General features: G+C 36.0%; 1 protein-coding gene across 7 annotated transcripts in view; it reads right to left on the minus strand.

Annotated features, from left to right (window-relative positions):
* Nucleotides 1-20,413, minus strand: part of LOC140159000 (ras-GEF domain-containing family member 1B-like) — a 289,431-nt gene that overhangs the window by 56,498 nt on the left and 212,520 nt on the right. Inside the window, exon 1 of one of the 7 annotated variants that reach the window (XM_072182304.1) lies at nucleotides 10,365-10,706. The exons of 5 other annotated variants lie outside the window; for them this stretch is intronic. In XM_072182304.1, coding sequence (XP_072038405.1) covers nucleotides 10,365-10,631 — 267 coding nt within the window. In that variant the 5' untranslated portion in view covers nucleotides 10,632-10,706. Of the gene's footprint in view, nucleotides 1-874; nucleotides 1,025-10,364; nucleotides 10,707-20,413 lie in introns of those variants that run through there. One more of the 7 variants, XM_072182307.1, reaches the window with a different exon arrangement.

Genomic DNA, 20,413 nt, shown 5'->3' on the forward strand with positions numbered 1-20,413 from the left:
TGCAAGAAACAAGAGAAACAAAGATCACACACTTTAATTGATTAACTCAAGATTTGCTACAGTTGAATTATTAATTAGTATAATTTGAATGGGGAACTATTAGAGGGAATTCGCCAACACAAGTTTGAACATTGGCATAATTCACAAATGAAATTTTCTGACAGTACAGTAAATGCAGACAACCCCAGTAGTCCAGTGCCAGTATCCATGGAGAAAGAACCTGATTCTGTCAATTCAAACCATAGACCGTATAAAACAACATGTCCTATGCTAAAACACTGCACATTTTGCTCATCAGGCTGTAATGCTAGAAGACAAGTACAAGGTTGCTACGTAGGCACGCAAAGTAGGTGATTAAAGTTATTTTCCGTAAAGTGTTGGATGCGTGCCATTAGACCAATAGGCCTATAAAATAATCGCGGTGTCAGACAAAAGTCTTTAAACATGGCAAAGGTTCGTAGTCAGCAAAAACATCTGAATCCAGCGATGCTGCGGTCTTCATCAGTGCTCGGGCCCCAGTACTATAAAGTATAAATACTCGGAGGCTGTAACGCCTGTTCCCTCAACAATCACACAAGTAGTAGGTGGAGTTGAGCATCCCGGGTTGAGCATAGACCCTATAAAGAAGGGTAGATGAGTTGAGACCCCAGTCAGGCTTTTTCCTCCTCATAGACTGGCAGTTCAGGCAGGCAGAGAAAATCCAGATTTCATCTCACCCTTGGTGTACCACATCTCCCCCCCCCCATTACAAAAGTTGTGCTACGACACTGCTCCTCAATTGTAAAAATCCAGAATATATAACCATAGCTAGCTATCATCAAAACCAGGCTGACTAGATACCACCTGCCAATACCACCAAGAATCACATACTCACCCCAATATCCCAATATGTAGCGGTTTCATCCAAGCACAACAAACATGGCCTCTCCTCAATCTTTAATTGTTCCTTTAACTGTTCCTCTATCATTTTAGTTGAGTCTATGCCTCCCATTAATATATGACAACTCACATACAGCAACATTAATCGTATTTCCCAAACGTTTTCATCTTTAAAATCCTGAGAAACGCTATATGTAACAGACTTTAAGCATCCTTCACCGTGCAGTTCCCAATTAAAATGTCAGATGCCCGTATAACGTCAATCCGTGTAATAAAGATATCAAAACATCGCTGTCCGTTTTGGTTTACCATTTCACAGCTGACAAATTCAAGTACATCAGCAGCTACTAGTTCCTCTTGTATACAGAGAAACTTTCATTAAAATCAAATCAATTTTGATTACGTATCTAATTTTTCTTCAGCTTCCACGGGCCTGTCGGCATGACGATGGTTCTACAATCGTTTGGTTAATATGCCAAACAATCAAGGGGGGAAATGGAAGGTTACTTCCCCACTGCAAAATGCATGACAGAATCATGGTTGGAGGATTTAATGAAATGCCATAATTAAACGGATCTTTCGTGTATCTGCAGTCTGCCAATGAGGCCTGGGTAGTGATACTGAAATTGAGAGGCACCGCCCCCAATCAAAGCTAGGCAATATCTCACTTCATTAGACACAGTTCAGTATCCTGCATTGATTAATACACTCTTTAAAATGAACTGGGGCTATTTACAGGACTGGTATGAGATTGAGACCAATGAACTTAGGTGTCTAAAACATCCTCTTCGTCCTTCACCTCACAGGTAAATATGACTAGGCCTATTGGACTAAAAATAATGACTTCACCACTGATGGTTTCGTGAATATCCCCATGTTAAACTTGGCATACACACTAAGCTTAAGGTAAAACCTAGTGTAATGGACAATAACACCTTTAAACTTGATGAAACTAACAAAACTAACAACTTAATTATGCAACACCAAACCATCTTCATATGCATCTTGTGGACCAAGATGTGAAATAGTATAGTGTGTCTCAGTCATCTCATGTTGAGAGAAACGCCATATTGGATGTCGCAGTGGCACATTCGAATCAGCGCATTTACCTGGTTGTGTCACCAGGGTACAGACAAATCCCCCTTCTACATGATAGTGTGTATACCGCACGCCACATGGGATTGGGTTGGCACACACAATTCAAATCTGCCATTGCAAAATCCAACATGGCATTACTCTCAATTTGAAACAACACAGATTATGTGTGTTTATACCTTCAGTAATCACTGTAGTCTTTAACTTTAGAAATCAAAGATGTTCTCTTGCTGAATCTGCCAAAAAGAAACTCCTTTACATCGGATGCAAGTCAAACTATCGCTAGCAGCATTATACATCACCCAAAGCTTTTCCATACAAGCAATTCAATTATTTCATTATGCATATTTTGCAGAAATTGATTTTCATATGATGCATAATTCATTATCGTCTTCATGTTGTTTATTATATCAGTTATAGAGTACAGAGGAAGGTCGGATTTACAGTTGAGTTCTTGCTGGATCTGATAACATCCGGCATTATACATGAACCATTTTTTGTTATTAATTTTCTTATAAGCTCACTTTTGTAACATAATCAAACATGTTTCATGCTCTAGTTCATGTTCACATACAACAGCATTGTGGAAGCCATGAAGTCTGCTAAGGCTGTGCTATCAAACTAGAAATATGAAAGCCTATTCTAGAATAGAAAATTTGGCGTAGATATTGAGCCACAGAAAGACACTTCTTGAATTGTCTCATACCAATAATAAGAAAACGGGAAGGAAATCTGATGAATATTTAGGCTGAACAAATGCACTGATTAGTTGGTAATAGGTCTCCATTAAGTATGGCAGGTGCATGATTAATAGCTGCCTTTTGTAATTTCAAATCTATAGTCAGGCCCAAGAGGGGTGAACCTATATCCCCCAAATTTGCAAAAGGTCCACTTTTCCTCAAAAGATTTAAAAAGTACTCCACAAAAATATTAATTGACAAGCATAGTGAACAAAAAAACAAACCAACCATGTTTTTTATGCTTTTGGGGCAAAAAGTCCACATTTTGAGAAGAAAGTCCACTTTTCACAAAATTGTGCTCCTATTGCAAAACATCCACTTAGTCAGTATCTATACCCCCCCAAAAAGTGATTCTTGAAATGCTTCCTGAAATAACTTAGTAACCTGAAATATCTGAATTTGATGTCTCCTTTTTGGGAACCCAACATCTTCAAAATAAATGTTGGATTCTTTGTTTGTCATGTGCAATTTCAAACTCTACTGAAATTTTTAGATTGGGAACCAACATCTTCAAAAAAAAAACTTGTTGTTTGTCATGTTCCATTTCAAATCCCACAAGGCAGCATTGCACTGTTGCACACAGCCTATTCCTTTGCTTCAATGAAGCAGCAAATAATTATGAGTTTTCAGTGCTAGTTACAATATTGGCCTATAGGCCACAGAGATAAGGTTCAGATACCTATGGCAAAGGTATGGCTCAACTGCGCTTCACATAGTTTCAGATATAAAACTGAAATGAGAACTAAACCTACTTTCACATAATTATCCCTGTAAGCTTAACAACAAGTGAACATATTTCGTCCATGGATTCCTTATATCCGTACCTGGAAGGTTGTGGGAAAGCCTTGCCAGGATACATAAGGAATCAAGAAAACCATGAAATAGTGTCAAAAAGAACAAACCCTAACAAACCATTATTGTGATCATAATGTATTTTATAGCCTATTCATGCAGGTAATATATCATCACATGACATCCTTGAGTGATCAAAACATGTATTCATGGTATTATGACACTTGGATATAAACCTTTTTACCTCATTTCTATTATTCCCTTTTATTTTTATCAGATAAAATGTATGAATCCTTGAAAATCAGTAAATGATGGTAATAACAATCTGCAACACAAAGCTTTTCTACGATCTTCATCATCATCAGTCGACCAAAAGGTACCAAACCCATTTAAAATTAACCCTACCCCAAAAAACAACCCAGACCAGAAATCGTCACTTTCTTGTATACTCAAAACACTTGGATGTACCCACAAGCAAGCTACTACATAAATACATATGTACATGATGCACAAAGCATGCTAAGCAGTCACCAAACAAATCATTATTAATAAGATCTATGATCAGAAAGTAGGAAACTAAGGTGCAATGCACAGAAATTGGTATCAGATCGATTTTTATAAACACATTTCAGACGAGAAAGGTGAAAATTATTTGAAATAAGACACACAAATATGAAAGTAACATACCACTAAATCTCCAATTCGACAGACCCACTGACTGCACAACATCCTATAACAAATCTCGACTCAAAACTGAAGCAAATACAAAATGCCAATTCCAGCCCAAAATTCCATGCCACTATGAATCTTTTATTCAGGTAAAAAGAAAGAGAAAAGCATTCCTAGATGTATTGTTCCGTTCCTTTATTTTAGAAGTCCTTGAAACCGGAACCATAACCTCGTTTAATTCAGCATTGACAGAAAGAACACCTTGACAGATTTTTTTAAAACAACTTTTTAAAAATGGCCATTGTCAAGATTCACAGAAAATAAACATATCATATATTGCAAAAAAAATTGTCTAATTACATTTTTTGCTAATCCAACTTTATCCCTATTAATACAAATTTTATTATTTTATGCTACTGTCTACATGATCTAGCTAACACAGCTTCTTGAAAGACATTGATGGTCAGCTTATATATCTGCATATATCTGAATGAAAATCCTCTTGATGTGGCCTGTGATTCCAGTCATTGATTGATTTGTTTAAATACCCCTTTAAAGTTGATCTTTAACACAATATAGCAGTGTGAAACATACAGGCCTATTTAGGCCTGCATTTTGTTTGTAACGATCCTGGATAAACTGGTGCTCCATGCGCACCCATATGGCTACACCAAGTTTTGTGTCCTACTATTAATACAGGGATGTAAGTAACCCTGAAGAAAAAATACGGAAAATTGGGAAAAAAGTGTGTAAAGTCAGGCTAAAAAGCCCCAAAATGGGCTGAAAATAAGAGAAATTGCGTAAATCTGGACTACAAAAAACCTGAATTCTGTAAAAATACAGAAAACTTACATCCCTGTTAATAGTACCATCATAGGATCAAAAATTATATTTTTGCTAAAACCGGGAGCCAAAATAAGCTACTTAACTGCAAGGCTTGGCAAAATTTCACTTGGAGCTACTTAGTATTTCTAATATTAATTTCTAATATTAAAGTAATATCTTTTTCTGTCTTTCAAAATATCTAAGAGCTAACCTTTAAAAAGGTACTTCAGTATTAATTAATTTAATCATGAATTTGTAACACATTCTTAAAGTGCCCTTTAGTTAAAACTCCAACGAAAATACTAAGATGACACAAGAGAAATAATTTTTCACACTTTCATTTTCTTGCTTCTTTAATATATTTATTTATACACAAGTGAAATGTCAAAAGCGAAAGTTATTTATTTACACACAGATTCCATCTAGCTCACAACTCTTGATGTATGCCATCACATGTGTAAGTAATACACCCTGTAAATTGATGCCAAACTTTTCAGCAAATGGGCATTAGTAACTTCTGCTATCGCTGACTATGCAGCGTCATACCAGTCCGTGCAAAACTCTTTCAGGAGTCTTATACTAGCCACTCCAATATACTTTAACCATTAAAAGCTATTATTATTTTGCAGTAAGTAGAGAGCTTTATCAGATGGATACAAGTAGACTTTATCTCCTGTTGCCATGTAGCATATCATGTGTACCTTAAAAGTTCACGTATAAATGGAAAAGGTCAGCTAATCAGATGGTTCCGGTCTCATCCGCCGAAACAGAAGACGACTAACTGTAGCCAAATTTTAAAAAGATGTCTGGTCTCCGCATCCCTAGGTTTCTATTATACTGAACGCTTTGAGAAACACGACAAAGCCAAATGGTTGAAATAAGGAGTCTAGATGTTAATGGGTAACCATTAACTAAGAAACTAAAAGGAAAATTCACAAAAAAGGGTATTTCTATAAGATGATTTTAGGGAGACCTCTTTCATCTGCACACAAGTAATGCATGTCACTAGAATCCACAACATGCTCATCTATCAGGACAAAGTTCTTTATCCCCCAATACATTTACACATTCATTGAATGACCTTGGAAAATTTGGGAACAAAAACTCATACTCTGCAACTTGAGGTCAAATTTTGCACTATGATTGTTTAATTGAGGTTATTGAACTATGCCATTGGGATGAGGCCATTGTGGTCCATAGTGTGTGAAGCCCAGGATGTGAAGACTCGGTTTACTTCAAGTATTTCCACAGGCTGTGTATGCATTAAGAAGCGCAGACTTGTTTCCCCTCCAGTATGACCAATAATTGAAACAGCCATTCTGAATCCTAAAATCATGAAAGACTAAGTTGCAAAATTTTAAGTTGCCCTGCAAAATTCGACTCTGACAACTTTAATATGAGGCAGTATCAGTCATCTCGACGAATTATTGAAGTTTAAAAGCATAGGATAAGTCTATAGTTTAATGTAAAATTAACCAAAAGGAAGAAAACAGTGCTGCGAAATGTGGGGTAGCTGTAAGTATGGCTGTAAGCACAGTTGTAAGTGCCTGTATGGATAAACTCCTCCAATATTGAATAAAATATCATGTTTTATTCTTTTCGTATTCTCTCTAATAAATGCCCCTGGGGCACTGCATTTTCCAAAAGGGGGGGGGGCATTAATTGCTAGTACAATCTGGCACTGTTTGTGGTGCTCGATATCCACAAACAATAAGGAATTTCTACTGATACTGTAAACACTATCGATAACAATTGCCACCACCACATGGATAAGATGAAATCGGGGGTCAATGTTAAAAAAATACGGGTACTTCATGGTATTTTTATACCATTTTGTGTCGAACAGTTTGGTTGAAAAAATAAACCGAAGGAAGTGTTTATTAGAGGGAGGCTTTAATTATAGAGAATACAGCAGGTCACTTTTGGTCTTAACACTTGCACACCCACTCAATAGAAATGCAAAATGCTGATTTTTAATGATTTGTTTTGATTTTCTGATTTACCTATCACAGAGATAGTGCAAAGCAACTATGTGATATTTTAACAACTCCAATAGTCTGAAGACATTGAAGAAATGCCAAATGGACCATGCATTAAAGAGGAAGCCCCACCAGGGCAGTTCTTCAGAGGTGAACCAAACCTGCCTGGTTATCAAATTAATCAGTGAAAGGTTAGCTCTGAATTTGACAGGTGCTAATGGATGCAATAACATTAAAATATCAATTAGCACCTGTCAAATTCAGAGATAACCGTATCACTGATTAATTTGACAACCAGGCAGGTTTGGTTCACCCCAGAAGAACTGCTCTAGAGGAGCTTCCTCTTTAAGACACATTTTAAAGACAGAAATAAGACACTTGTCTCTTTAATGTACAACTGGTGATCGGCTGATGCCAACATAGATATGGAGAACTAATCACAGACACAGCTAGAAAGCAAAGGTGAACACAGTCAATATACCAATGAAATGCAATGCCCTAGTTATACTACACAATTCCATAGGTGATTCCATCTGGGTGAACAGCTACTGATAATTTGCTTGATGAGCTCACGACCTATATTATCATCACAATCACATTAAGAAAATATTAGTACAAGCAATGAATGAATGATTATTTGAAGAAAATAAATCAAGATTTGCAACCATAACTTCTATATAGTGCAAACTGGAATAAAGTTGCATAATTGTGATGTAGCACTCGTATTAAAGGTTGCAAAGATTCTGAAAGATTGCAAAACAACATCTAAAAAGTAGTTGACCATTGTGTTCTTTAAACTGAATATCCTGAAGTGAAAGGTATTGCACTATGTTTTGCACTTTTAAAGCACTTTTCATGCAAAAACACAAACAAACACACAAACAAAACACAAAATAAAACAAGCAAACAAACAATGTTATTAAGTGTAACATGGCATTAGACATTTTTAAAATCTAACAAAAAGATGATGATATGAAAATCAATGATTTTGGACCTCAAAACAACATAAATTTTTAACCCTGCAAATTTGTACCCACATAGAAAAAATATTTCAAGCAATGACTCAAGATCCAATAATAATATGAAAGTGAAACAACAACATAATTTCTGCAATATTGAAAATAATTTTCAAATGAAATTAACATCATTAAACTATTAAAGGAAGTTGTAACTATATAAATAATGCATATTGCCAGTAACTGTCATAAATAAATGTTTAATTTCAACCCACACGTCAGTCTAGAACTATTTTATTCCCCAACAAATAGCAGTTAATGATGCAACTAAATATATGCAAAGATAAAGAGTAGTTTTGTAACTTTAAAATAGATTGGAACAAAACAACAGCATCAATTATTCCCCTTTCTTCGTAAACATCAACAGCGTATTCATCATCAATATACAATCATCACCCTCTACATAAGAGCAACCTCTGACCATTATGATCTCAAAGAAAACTATCTCCTACAACTTGGAGGCATTCATCCTTGCTTTCAAACTGTCGTGTTGATTGCCAGTCTGCGCATTTCCCCCATTAGCACAAACTATGTTAATGCCTCTTACTTCTTACGCTGTTTACAAGAGCAGTCAGCCCAAACATCAACAAATATTTTGGTGCCAACAAGAATTTCTTCGGACTCTATGTAGTAACGAAGGATTGACATGACATTTTGATTTCTGGTTTTGTATCGCACATAATTTAGAGTGATTTGAATATATTTTGATCAAGCAAACATCTTCCAAATTGCATTCTATCTTTGTAATATCACAATTCTCCACATAACTTTCAGCAATAAGCAGACATGTCCGACATGTTTTCAACTCATGAATTTTACTGAATTTTTACAATTGGCAATGTTTTATAATAAAGAGTCTATAGTAAATTAAATGTCACTATGTTTTGCTCATTTAATTTGAATTTATATCGAAAAAACAGGTAATACTGTTGAACACTTGCTTTTGCACATTAACTTTACTGCCATCAAACTGATTGCTTGATGATCAAATAACCTACTTATAATTCCCTATGTATAGGCTTTTAAAGGCAAATTTCATTCACAGGTATGTTTAATTCAGTGGTAATTTGTGTTCCTATTGTTAAGCTTTGAGACATTTTTTACTATTTTGAATATCAAATATCGTAAGTTACGAAATTTAAAGTATTAAAGTTGAAATAATTTTACATTTATGTATATAAATGATTGCTCCTTACATTATTTACATCATACAAGTCTACTATATAGAGTAATAATTTCATGCTTAAATGTGCAAATACACATAATCCGTACGAACACATGTTCTGAACTAACGAAGGTTCTGCCAATTAAAATTACTTCTGATATCAAGGTTTGGTTAATTAGTATTTGGCATGAGATAACCATGCAATCTTATGGGATTCCACCTGTGCAGATAGATTACTAGGGCATCCATGCACAAATGTCATGTAGAAACATATGATAAAACCGAAAGTACACATAACACTGGCACATCATTAAAGTCTAATTAGAATTTAATTGCAAGATTATGAATTTTTGAAAGATGTGTATATTTAATACACATAAGCAAATTCACACCCCACCCCCACACACCCCTCATATCACAAAAACACACTCTCTGCTCTCCTAAAAACAGTTATTTACTTTTTACAAACTGCGCTTCAGAAAGCCGAACAATCCGCCTTTTTACCAACCCCGGCAACCAGGTAACCACACTTGTATTTCGTATTTCATATCCGTAGAACAGTGGAATTCATTACAATCTCTGTATACAGTTGTGACACTAGCATCAAATAATACTGACAGTAGTTCTGTTATTAATTTGCTCCTTGCATAATGACAATGGGTTTCAATAAATTTTTGCCAGATTTATTTTAAAAATAAATTGAAAACAGCAAGTTCCTCCCAAATTGAAAAATACTTTTAATGTGTATATAAAAATGAATAAGTTAAATTTGGACAAGTTCAAAATAAGATGTGCAGGTATAAATTACATTAATTTGTTCCATATTTTATTTACCTATGATGCAGACTCAAATGCCTGGTTGCCCCATCAAAATGGCTGCCATGCATTCATTTGCATTTGCTTAGCATTAAACATCAAATAATCTAGCGCCTTTAAATTATCACCAATGATTGGGCCTCTGATTTGCAATTCAAACAAATCAAAGCTACAAAATGCTATTCAAGCATAAGATACGTTGTTGATAAATACTTCTTTTATTTTGATTGACACTTGGATTGCAATGTTATCATAAAGAATGACAACTTGGTTATAAACATTGGCATTAAGCCAAGTAAAGTATTGATGATAATACTTGGTAAAATATATTCGCCATTCCCAAAATAGTATTCCCAATAAGATAACATTCAACCGCTGGAATCTTTACCTGGTGTGGATCATGGTGAGGATTATGATGATGATGTCGAGATGAAGATGGCATAAGCCGAGGCACAACTGGCAGCACAGGAAGCACACGCACCCATTGCCTTCTGGGTACAACGATTATCGCCTGCGCACCTTCCAACGAAGTATACACTCCCTCCATTTTAGTACTACACAAGTTCTCTTTCACCTCCATCATTATTGTACAACGTAAGTAAAAACTTCTCCAAGATTTGTTTACAATCCATATACACAAAGAAATATGAAGCATAAACTTCTCCTAATAGTCCATTACTGACATTAGTATCATAGCAAGCACACGCTCCAATAATGACAAATTACATCTGTGTGCATCATCTCCCAACTTGCAGCAGCAGAGGTAGCAAATGACAACAAAATGCCAACCACGGTAATTGAATACAGTGCTACACAAGTCAAGCTAATTTGAGCTTCTCTCTGGTACCCTGATGAAAAGTCCCTGTGACGTCCCTCTTTCACCTATGCTGTTGAATTCTGCAACTCTCCTTGTTATTTATGTTCCAGCATCCATCATTCATCCTAGCAACAGATGGATGGCTACATCCATAGCGATGGCAGGAGGAGTTTGAGGAAAAGTGTTTACGTGGCCTTTGAATGTCACATCAAACTTTGCTTTTAGCTAAAAAAATCCGAGGCTATAACTCTCGTTGCGGCTTTAAATTATTCCTGACACTATCAGAAAATGCAGTCACAATCGTCAAGTTTGGTTTCCCTCTACCAAGCCTCCTGATGGGCCCAGCTACTTGTAATTCTTGAGATGGCTGTGAAAGTCAATGTCGCTGACCAGTGTTGCCAAACCAACGCTATTTGCCATTGGTTATCAGCGTGGGGTATCATTCTTTTAATCAAGTACTACTGGCAATACATCACCAGTTTTTAAATAGATCAAGCTGTTTCAATTCAAAACATAACCATTTTGATGTCATACATATTTGATAGCGTGAAGACAAGCCATGGTTTACACTCGCATACACGACAAAATTTGCGTACCGTTTTCTTGATTTGTGACAGTGTAACTGATCAACAGAAGTATAGACATATTTGAGATAACTTGATTTGATGCTACCGTGATGGACTGATCGTTGCCGAGAGGATGATATTTATAAGTATTCGCTTCTGTTGGTGTCACGTAACATGCTTAGGCACCGGGTGATCCCAACCGACATCAAATGAAATAATGAATTGCACATTGACTATGTAATGAGCTGGCATCTTTTAGCTAACCACAAGGCTATTATTCACTGTCTATTATGTTGCTGATCTGTCGGATACCCAAACATTATCCAGCCTCCAGAAAACGATACACATCAATACTAATCTAGTATTGGAAAACAAAGCGAAAAAATCAGTATTGATCAAAATTCATTACTTTTGTCAAATATTTGGTACTCGAGATGTGTGCATTAAGCATATATCACTAGGATCCTCAACATGCTCATCTATTAAGGCACAGTTCTTTAATCCCAATACAGTTGCACATTCATTGAATGACCTTTGAAAATTTGGGTACACAAACTCATACTCTGCAAATTGAGGTCAAATTTTGCACTATGATTGTTTAATTGAGGGTTTGAACTATGGCACTGGGATGAGGCCATTGTGGTCCATGTAGTGAATCATTTATTTTATTCTCCGCTACTTTTGTATTTTGTTTCATTTCCTCTTTTGATTCAAATCTTGACTGTGGGGTTTTCCTTTCCAATTACCACTTATTTTCTAACAATGAACAAATAATGATGTAAAAACATTCAATACATGTAACAGTGTACAAAATAAATGTTACCGTTTGCATCACATTTTCTACTCATGTTAACAAACTAAAATGTAAATGTTAGTTCAATTTGAAGTGCAATCAGTTGAAAGACTCAAATGTCACATTTTCACTGATGAAAAAAAAACCTGCTAGCTTGCATGCTGTTTTCCTAACAAGAAACACAAATTTGAGACTTCTAAAAATAGCTATAAAGCTTATCATTTTAAATCGTTCAGATAAAAAAGGCTACATAATAGTTTGATTTGAAATGCATTTGGTTGGATACTTCATCATCATCATCATCAAATGTCACAATTTCGATTCAGAATATATAAAAGCTGTCAGCTTGCATGAAAACGCATGCTAATAATATGTGACATGATCAAGGGGAATGAGTCACTTGTCGGCAATTTACAATTAAAAGTTTTTTGCATCATTTTCTAGCAGTTTACAAATGCTACATTTTGATGCAAACTCCATCAAAATCGGACATCTGGTTACCGAGTTATGAGCAATTTATTAAAGGCTGAAAACAATATAAAACAAAAGAATTTGAACACTGTTTTTGCCAATATCTCAAAAACAATATTAGCGACATCCGACTCATTCCCCTTGATCATGTCACATATTTATGTACATATCTGTGGCTAAAGAAAACAAGGAATATGTTCATAGGTTTCAACAAAATCTGTTTTTGATTATTGTTACATTGCCTACAGCCTGCAGCACTGAAAAAAAAAACCGGTGAAAAAACTATACCTTATTGTGCTGAAACAAGAGAAAACCCACATACGCCAAACCAAAAACAATAGTCTAGCCAATTAGCAATACTAATAATTAACACATTGACACAAATAGGTCTTATTGAAACCGATACTGCCATTTCTAGAATTAAAAAGTTTGTAATCCACACTTCTATTTTCAGACCGACTGATTCACAAACCTACAGAAAGATATACACGGATGATTTCAAAGGATCACTGGTTTCAACAACTGGTTTCAATTTTCTGGACTTCACTACGTTGTAGGACTGAAACTCTGACGTCTATGATGGAAACGAAGAAGTATGACGTAAGTGTGCACAGCGGTAGTCTGCTGGTACATGGAAGTTGTGGGTCACTGGAGGGGCAAGACGTTCATTTCCATGGTAACTGCTAAGTATCGTTGATGTCACTTATCAGACCAAAACTTGAGGCAATAGCTGGTAGCTGCTGGTGTATGATTCAACTTTGTAGAGTGGGCTTCAAGAGTTCACAGCTTATGCATCCCAGCCCGGTGGGTTCAGTTTGTATTTAAAGGTAGGACGTATGACCGTTCCAGGATTTTAAAATGACCCCTATTTCACGGGGAATCGAGGACATTTGCAGCAATTTTACCCCCTATTTTGCGCGAAACCAAGGAAAATTTGCCCCCCAAATACCTCCCCTATTTTTATCATTTTGAGGACGCATTTTCATTTCACCCCCTTATCACGAGGAATCATGGACATTTTTCCGAAATAAATACCCCTATTTTTACCATTTCAAGGACGCTTTTGAAATTTCACCAATGAGGACAATAACGAAAACTGTAGGTAAAACGCGGACGAAAGTCCTAGAAATACACCCTATTTTTCATATCAAGGACAATTTTGCTCCAAAACACCCCTAATTTGGACAATCGCGAACAATTTTGTCCTCGAAAATTCCGCGGACATTTCTTGAAAAGTACCCCTAATTGGAACCATCATGCGTACACATTGTCAGTGAAGACTTAACCCACCGGGCATCCCAGGTTAATGCCAAGGCATGTTTGTACTGCTTGGCTCTGACTTTGAAATTGTGCCCTTGTCAAACTTGTTTTTTGACTCAGCCTTGTTTAATTGAGTGACCTGATTGACAGCCTCATCTTCCCACTTTACCTCCATCAAAATGCAGATTTTGGCATCATTTGTCTCATAATCAACTGAAGTTTTAGCCTGAGATATGTTTCAATTTATAAATCACCCTGGAATTTACTGTGATACACATTACTTGTGCTTCTAATTCTATATAGAGCATGAAGACTCCAATCTGCAATTTGACATGAAACTTGGAATCACGTCGAGGAGGGGGTGCGAGGAGCTTGAAGGAGGCAAGAACTGGTGGATTTTGTAAAGTCAGAGAGGGCCTCCACACCGAACAAGTTATACTTGGAAATAAGAATAGTTAGGTGATGGGCCTTTTATTGTGCATTTTAAGCATATAGTCTGCTGTTTCATACTAGTCCACTCACAGCAAAGGAGTCTTCTTCATTATCTATGGTCTGCTGATGTCATGACTCCCAGCGGTGGAACAGAGGATCCAGGTGTTTGTCAAAAAGGTGTATTCCTGTGGTGTGCTCCAATGGAAGCCCGCCATAATACAATATAGTAAAATAAATCATTAAACAGTTCTTTCAACCAAAATAGTGACTTACTTTCTATTTCATCACCACATCCGTGGGACTTCCATCATACAATATGTATCCAGTTTTAGGTTATCCATCCCAAACATACTTAATCAACACAAGTGCATTCACTGTAGCACCTGCGCCTCAACTGACAAACGTGCATAAACCATGTTCTTCGGTAAAGATGGCATATCTTGGAGGTGAAAAAAATCTAATATTTGACAGAAGTTGGGTGATGACATAGTTGTAAATCTACAAACTGAATCAAAATTGATTACTTGTTGAAAATACTGATATTAGGGGCATACCATTTGATTTCCAGGGGGATGGGAGTTTTTGAAAAAGAAAAAAAAATTCGCCCCACTGATATGATGACTAAAAAATTTTTCCCCTTCCGACTCTGTATATAAGGAAAACATATTAAACTGAACATTGTGAGAAAAAAAATCGCCACCTGCGAAAACACAAATCTCCCTGACCAAAACTCCCTTGCACCTCCCCTCTGAAAAATAAATGGTGCATCCCTTAAAGACACAAGACCAATGAGCATAAATGTATGCAATTAGAACTATGTGTGAAATGTTGGGAGACTCGCGGAATGCACAAATTAAGTTGAAAAGGAAGCCAAAATGAACAAACAAAATGTAAGAATAAATGATTAGAATAAATTGCATCTGAAGATAATTTTAAGAAGCCAGTAGCACAAAAATGAGCAATATGCATGGAGTTGTTGTTGTAAATTTTGAATTAATTAGTTAATATTTCAAAATTCCCACCCTGTACATCTCTGAAAGATAAACATTGACAAAACCTTGATTCCTGAAGAGGCTTGCATATGAGAGATAGTTAATGCTGGTTCTTGAGGCTACATTATATGGAGTTTGAGAGCAAGTAGTACTTGATCTCATAAAGAGGCGACAAAATATGATGAAGGCGGTTATAAAGGGAGCAGGTAGCACTATGGACCACAATAGCCTCATCTCAATAGCATAGTTCAATAACCTCAATTAAACAATCATAGTGCAAAATTTGACCTCAAGTCGCAGAGTAGAGTTTCAGTACCCAAATTTTCAAAGGTCATTCAATGCATGTGTAAATGTATTGGGGATAAAGAACTTTGCCCTGATAGATGAGCATGCTGTGGATCCTAGTAAAAGGGAGCAGGTAGCGAGAGCTTGCCAAGGTGAGGATATGCTAAAGGCACCGTAAGGTAAGGTTCAGGTTAACAGTTCGACAGGTACGGTGGCCAGCCTCAAAAAGAAAATATCTGCAAGCCATAAGGACTGAAGCCAGACAAAAAACCTGCAAACAAAAATCTATATGCATTGTCGAGTGTTTACAAGTATGTCTGGGTTCGAAAAAGTTGAGGCCATTTGCTTGCAAGCATGATTTGTTAAACATAAATATCACCTTCTGCTCTGTGAAATTGTCCAGTGGCAATGTGAATTGTTTTGTGGGGCATTAGAGGGCATGTACCCCTCCCCTCCCCTTTCCTCCTCAAACGTTGTGTTAACTTCTTTGAATTTGAACTTTTAGAAATGAGACAAGACCATGAACTTTGAGACATGAGAAATGTCAATCTCACATATCACAAAATTGTCCAGTGGCAATGTGAATTGTTTGTGGGGCATTAGAGGGCATGTACCCCTCCCTCCTCTTTCCTCCTCAAACTTCTTTAAACTTATTGAATATTTGTTATTGAATTTGAACTTTAAAATGAGACAAGACCATGAACTTTGGAACATGAGAAATGTCAATCTCACATTACATATAAAAAAAATGGGCTGCTTGTAAAAATCATTACACCAATATTCAAAATTTCATGTCCATATGGAGTTCACCAAGTTATAATTCTTTAAGTAAAATTTTGATAAAAATAAATCTAATAAATGATAATTATAGCACACATTTAATATTTTACAAGTTTTTCTTGACATTTGTTAAAAAGATCTTCAAATATTTTAAAAAGTCAAACTGTTCATTTAAAAAAAAAATTAATTAACACAGATGCCCTTATGACAACCAATGACCCTGGAAATAGCTATTTCCAGGGTCTATGGACAACCTAAACTAATGAAACCTACAAAATAAAAATAAAATAATAAGAAAATGAAAAAAAAAAAAAAGATTAAATATGAAAATCCAGGGTATAATATAAAACAAGCTGAAAATGGAAAATCAAAATCAAAATTGGGACTAAAATAAATATCCAGACTAAAAACTATCTAAGCAATACCCCACTTTATAAAAACAATTTCACAACCCTGAATAAATAATCCAGGTATTTCCCGTACCAGTATAAAACAATTAATTGTAATTCAATAAAACAATGTAATAATTACCAGCACAGAATGCCTCCATTGCCAATACTTTGACTCAAAGCAGACGATATTCCACCTGTACCTATATGCTCCACCCATCATGCGTAAAGTGCAACACCACTCATCTATGTATGTATCCACTGAGGTAAAAAGTTACACTATACCACTCAAAAGTGCAGCTCGTTGGAGAGCTACAATTCCCAGCCAACCTCATTCAAGTCCCAAACCATACTGTTCCCGCCGTGGATTGTGAGTCCGTGTTTTAACTCGCTATAGCTCACTTGTATAGTATCTGAATCAGTCAATAGAGAAACTTTTAAAAAACGAGATATCCTATTACTCCGGTGTAATACCCATACAAAAGAGTGAAAATTGAATTATATTTGCTAAGATATTACTCATGTTCCATTGGCCAAACAAGAGGGACATTATTTTTCAGAAATGGCTACGGGCAAATGGAACCACACACGCATCGTTGACATCGATTTATTCCACTGGAGTTGCAGGTGTAACTGAATCTGTAGCACCCTCCTATGTACACCTGATGACTCAGCAAATTACTACAAAAGCACTTAGTTGTCTACGGAGCCTCTTCTTCAATGAAACAGTTTGCCCATGCCTAGTGTGCTACTCCCAGGCTAGCTCTAATCATACCATTTGTGACAGTTTCTGTCAAATTTCGTCTACTATTATAGATCTGTTACGGTGAGTTTTAAATGGGATGGAGCTATGGATGGATGAAATACCGGTATCCAATGGCAGCCTCATTTAACTGTTTAACGTCCCCTGTGGAGTGCCGAGCGGCATAATTATGCACGCAAGTGAAGTTAAACAAATCACGAGTTGAGCCCACAAGCGGGGTTTTGCGATGATTTGACCACCCTTGGAGCACTGTCTTAACTGACAACCCCAAAGATATAAAAAACTGATGAGATTTGCACAGATGAGACTGGATGAGATGCGACAGCACACCCTTATATCCCATTTAACTTTATTGAGGACTACTCATCATCCTGGCTCATCATCCTCAATTGTATGGTATAATATGACAATTGGCAATAAGAGAAAAGTTGACAATGACAATTAGTTTCAAAGTTTGAAAGATGCGGTAAACTTTTGAACTGTTTTGGTAACTGAAAATCAAAAGAAATTAAAAAATTGCGATCATTTTTTAAGACTTATTATATTGTGTATTGCAGTATTTTAGAAACATGTGCAAGATGAAGATATGTATCCAACTATTATATTAAATGATACGGATAAAATCTTTAAATGAATAGATAAAGTATAGAGTGATCATGCTCATTAACCGCATGGTCGTTAAGCCAGGATTTGAACCTGGGACTACTGACCAGTTCATAATAGTACTTACTGTATTTGCAAAAGCCAAAACAACCAATCACGGAAAAGGCAAACACTGTAGTGATGCAACACCTTATATGGATAACTTTTTAGTTTTGCACAGAGAGAATAATTCTCTGGTTTCTTTCCTGCTAGCTCTGCAGGTGAATAAATTAACCTTTTCTCGATTCTTTGTCACAGAGAAAATCACCTCAACACGTAGGCCAAACAAAACATCGCTATAAAAGGCTGTATCAAACCAGATACTCCCAGAGCATCACTTTGAAAACTTTTTCGCCCACAGTTGAGTTTATTTTGAGCAATATAATCTCTATTTCCAGATAAAATTCTTACTACGTGAGACCATTGACCCTAAGGTCTGTGTTCTGGCGGCAAGTACCCAATGTGCTTGCATGAGCAGGGTAAGTGCGTTAGGCCAAAAAAAAAATTGTTTGTTTGTCCATAGAGGCTTATGAAATAGTTGGGTCGGTAGGTCGGATTTTTTTTTTTTTTTTTACAGATATTGCACTTGAAACTGACAATTTGAAGACTGGTAAATAAGTTAAAACACACGGCACTTCACTGGTTTTACTCTTGAGATGGTTCTGCATCTTCATATTTACATTTTTCTTTCTTTACAAAAAAAAAAAAAAAAAAAAAAAAAAAATTCAAAAAAAAAAAATTCCAAAAAAAAAAAAGTTCCAGAAGTCCTAAGGCTGAACATTTTTACTTCATTTCACACTGAGCTAAAAATGTAATAGGTAAAAGTAAAATTCATTTTGAAAGGTCCAACAGGCTTTCTGATTGTATGTACAAAAGTGGTTGCACATGAAATTCTCGCTATTCGCAATAAGGGCGCCGCCAGCAGTTTGCGATGTAATAAATGATGTATCATGGGAAAATGTGATGTATCATGGGAAAAGGTCGACATCAAGTCCGCATAATCTGAATATTACCATGCTATTACATAGGAACACGTGACAATATTTTTTAGTTTGTCAATATAACGGTATTACACGCAAATCGATAGAAAAAATTAATTGTGCACATTTCAAATCACATTATTAAGTATTATTGAGTATCGATTCGCGTGTAACACCATTATTTTGACAAACTAAAAAAATATTGTCACATGTTCCTATGTAATAGCATGGTAATATTCGTATTGCGCGGACTTGGATGTCGAACTTTTCCCATGATACATCACGATTACATCGCAAACCGCTGGCGGCGCCCTTATTGCGAATAGCGAGAATTGAAATATCTTGACTGGTTAAAAGTTCTGTAGTGGTAATTTTTGCTTACAGTTATTTTCACAATTTGAAGTGAGAGAGACATTTAGGAATTTGTTATTTTTGTGATAGCCCAATCCTGCCCTTTACTTCATAATACATTATTACATATTTTCGGGTGGTATTAATTTGTGAAAATAAAACCCTCGCGAAAATTAACACTTACAGTAATCAAGTATGAAAAATAAACCCACTTCAAACTAGCAAATAAAGATATACAAACAGAAAGTTGACATCATTTCATTACAAGTTTCATTCGTTAATATGTTGACTGTTAACAGCGGCAAAGTGGTCCAGATTTTTGGTACACTTTATACAGTACCTGTTTATTTCACTGGTATGGTGTTGTAATGAACTTGAACTGAAGTTTTAGTTAAATTAGTGCTACCACTATAAAAAAAAATGTCTCTCTCTCTCTCTAAAATACCTGGTACCTAGCACCCCACCATTGGATGGATGTACGCTGCAGGGGTCTCCACATCTTCATCTCAAAATATGTGGACCAAACCGAAACATCATTTACAATAATTATTGAAAGTTGCTTCAATTTTTCATTTTTATGTTTTGCCATATAGCTATGATGATAATCCTATGAGCTCCATTAATGCATTCTTTGTATACCAGAGACTTCAAAATCAGAGCTCTGGTTTCTTCATGTTCTTTGCAACCCCAACCTAAAAATATGAATTCAATATCTCTCTTGTTTATACCATGCACTTTATCATGGCGCATGCTTCGTGGTAAAAGCAAGATATGGATTTTGTTAAAGGAGCATCTTCAGTTCTCACTGAATGGAGGAATTACTCCAGGGATGTGCACCCCATGGGATAATTAAGTGGTACAAACTGGAGTTCCACAAGACAATTCTATAGAAATTTAACCAGAGTTTGTAGTATCA

Source organism: Amphiura filiformis, chromosome 8 (assembly GCF_039555335.1).
Source record: "Amphiura filiformis chromosome 8, Afil_fr2py, whole genome shotgun sequence".
Classification (NCBI taxonomy): domain Eukaryota; kingdom Metazoa; phylum Echinodermata; class Ophiuroidea; order Amphilepidida; family Amphiuridae; genus Amphiura; species Amphiura filiformis.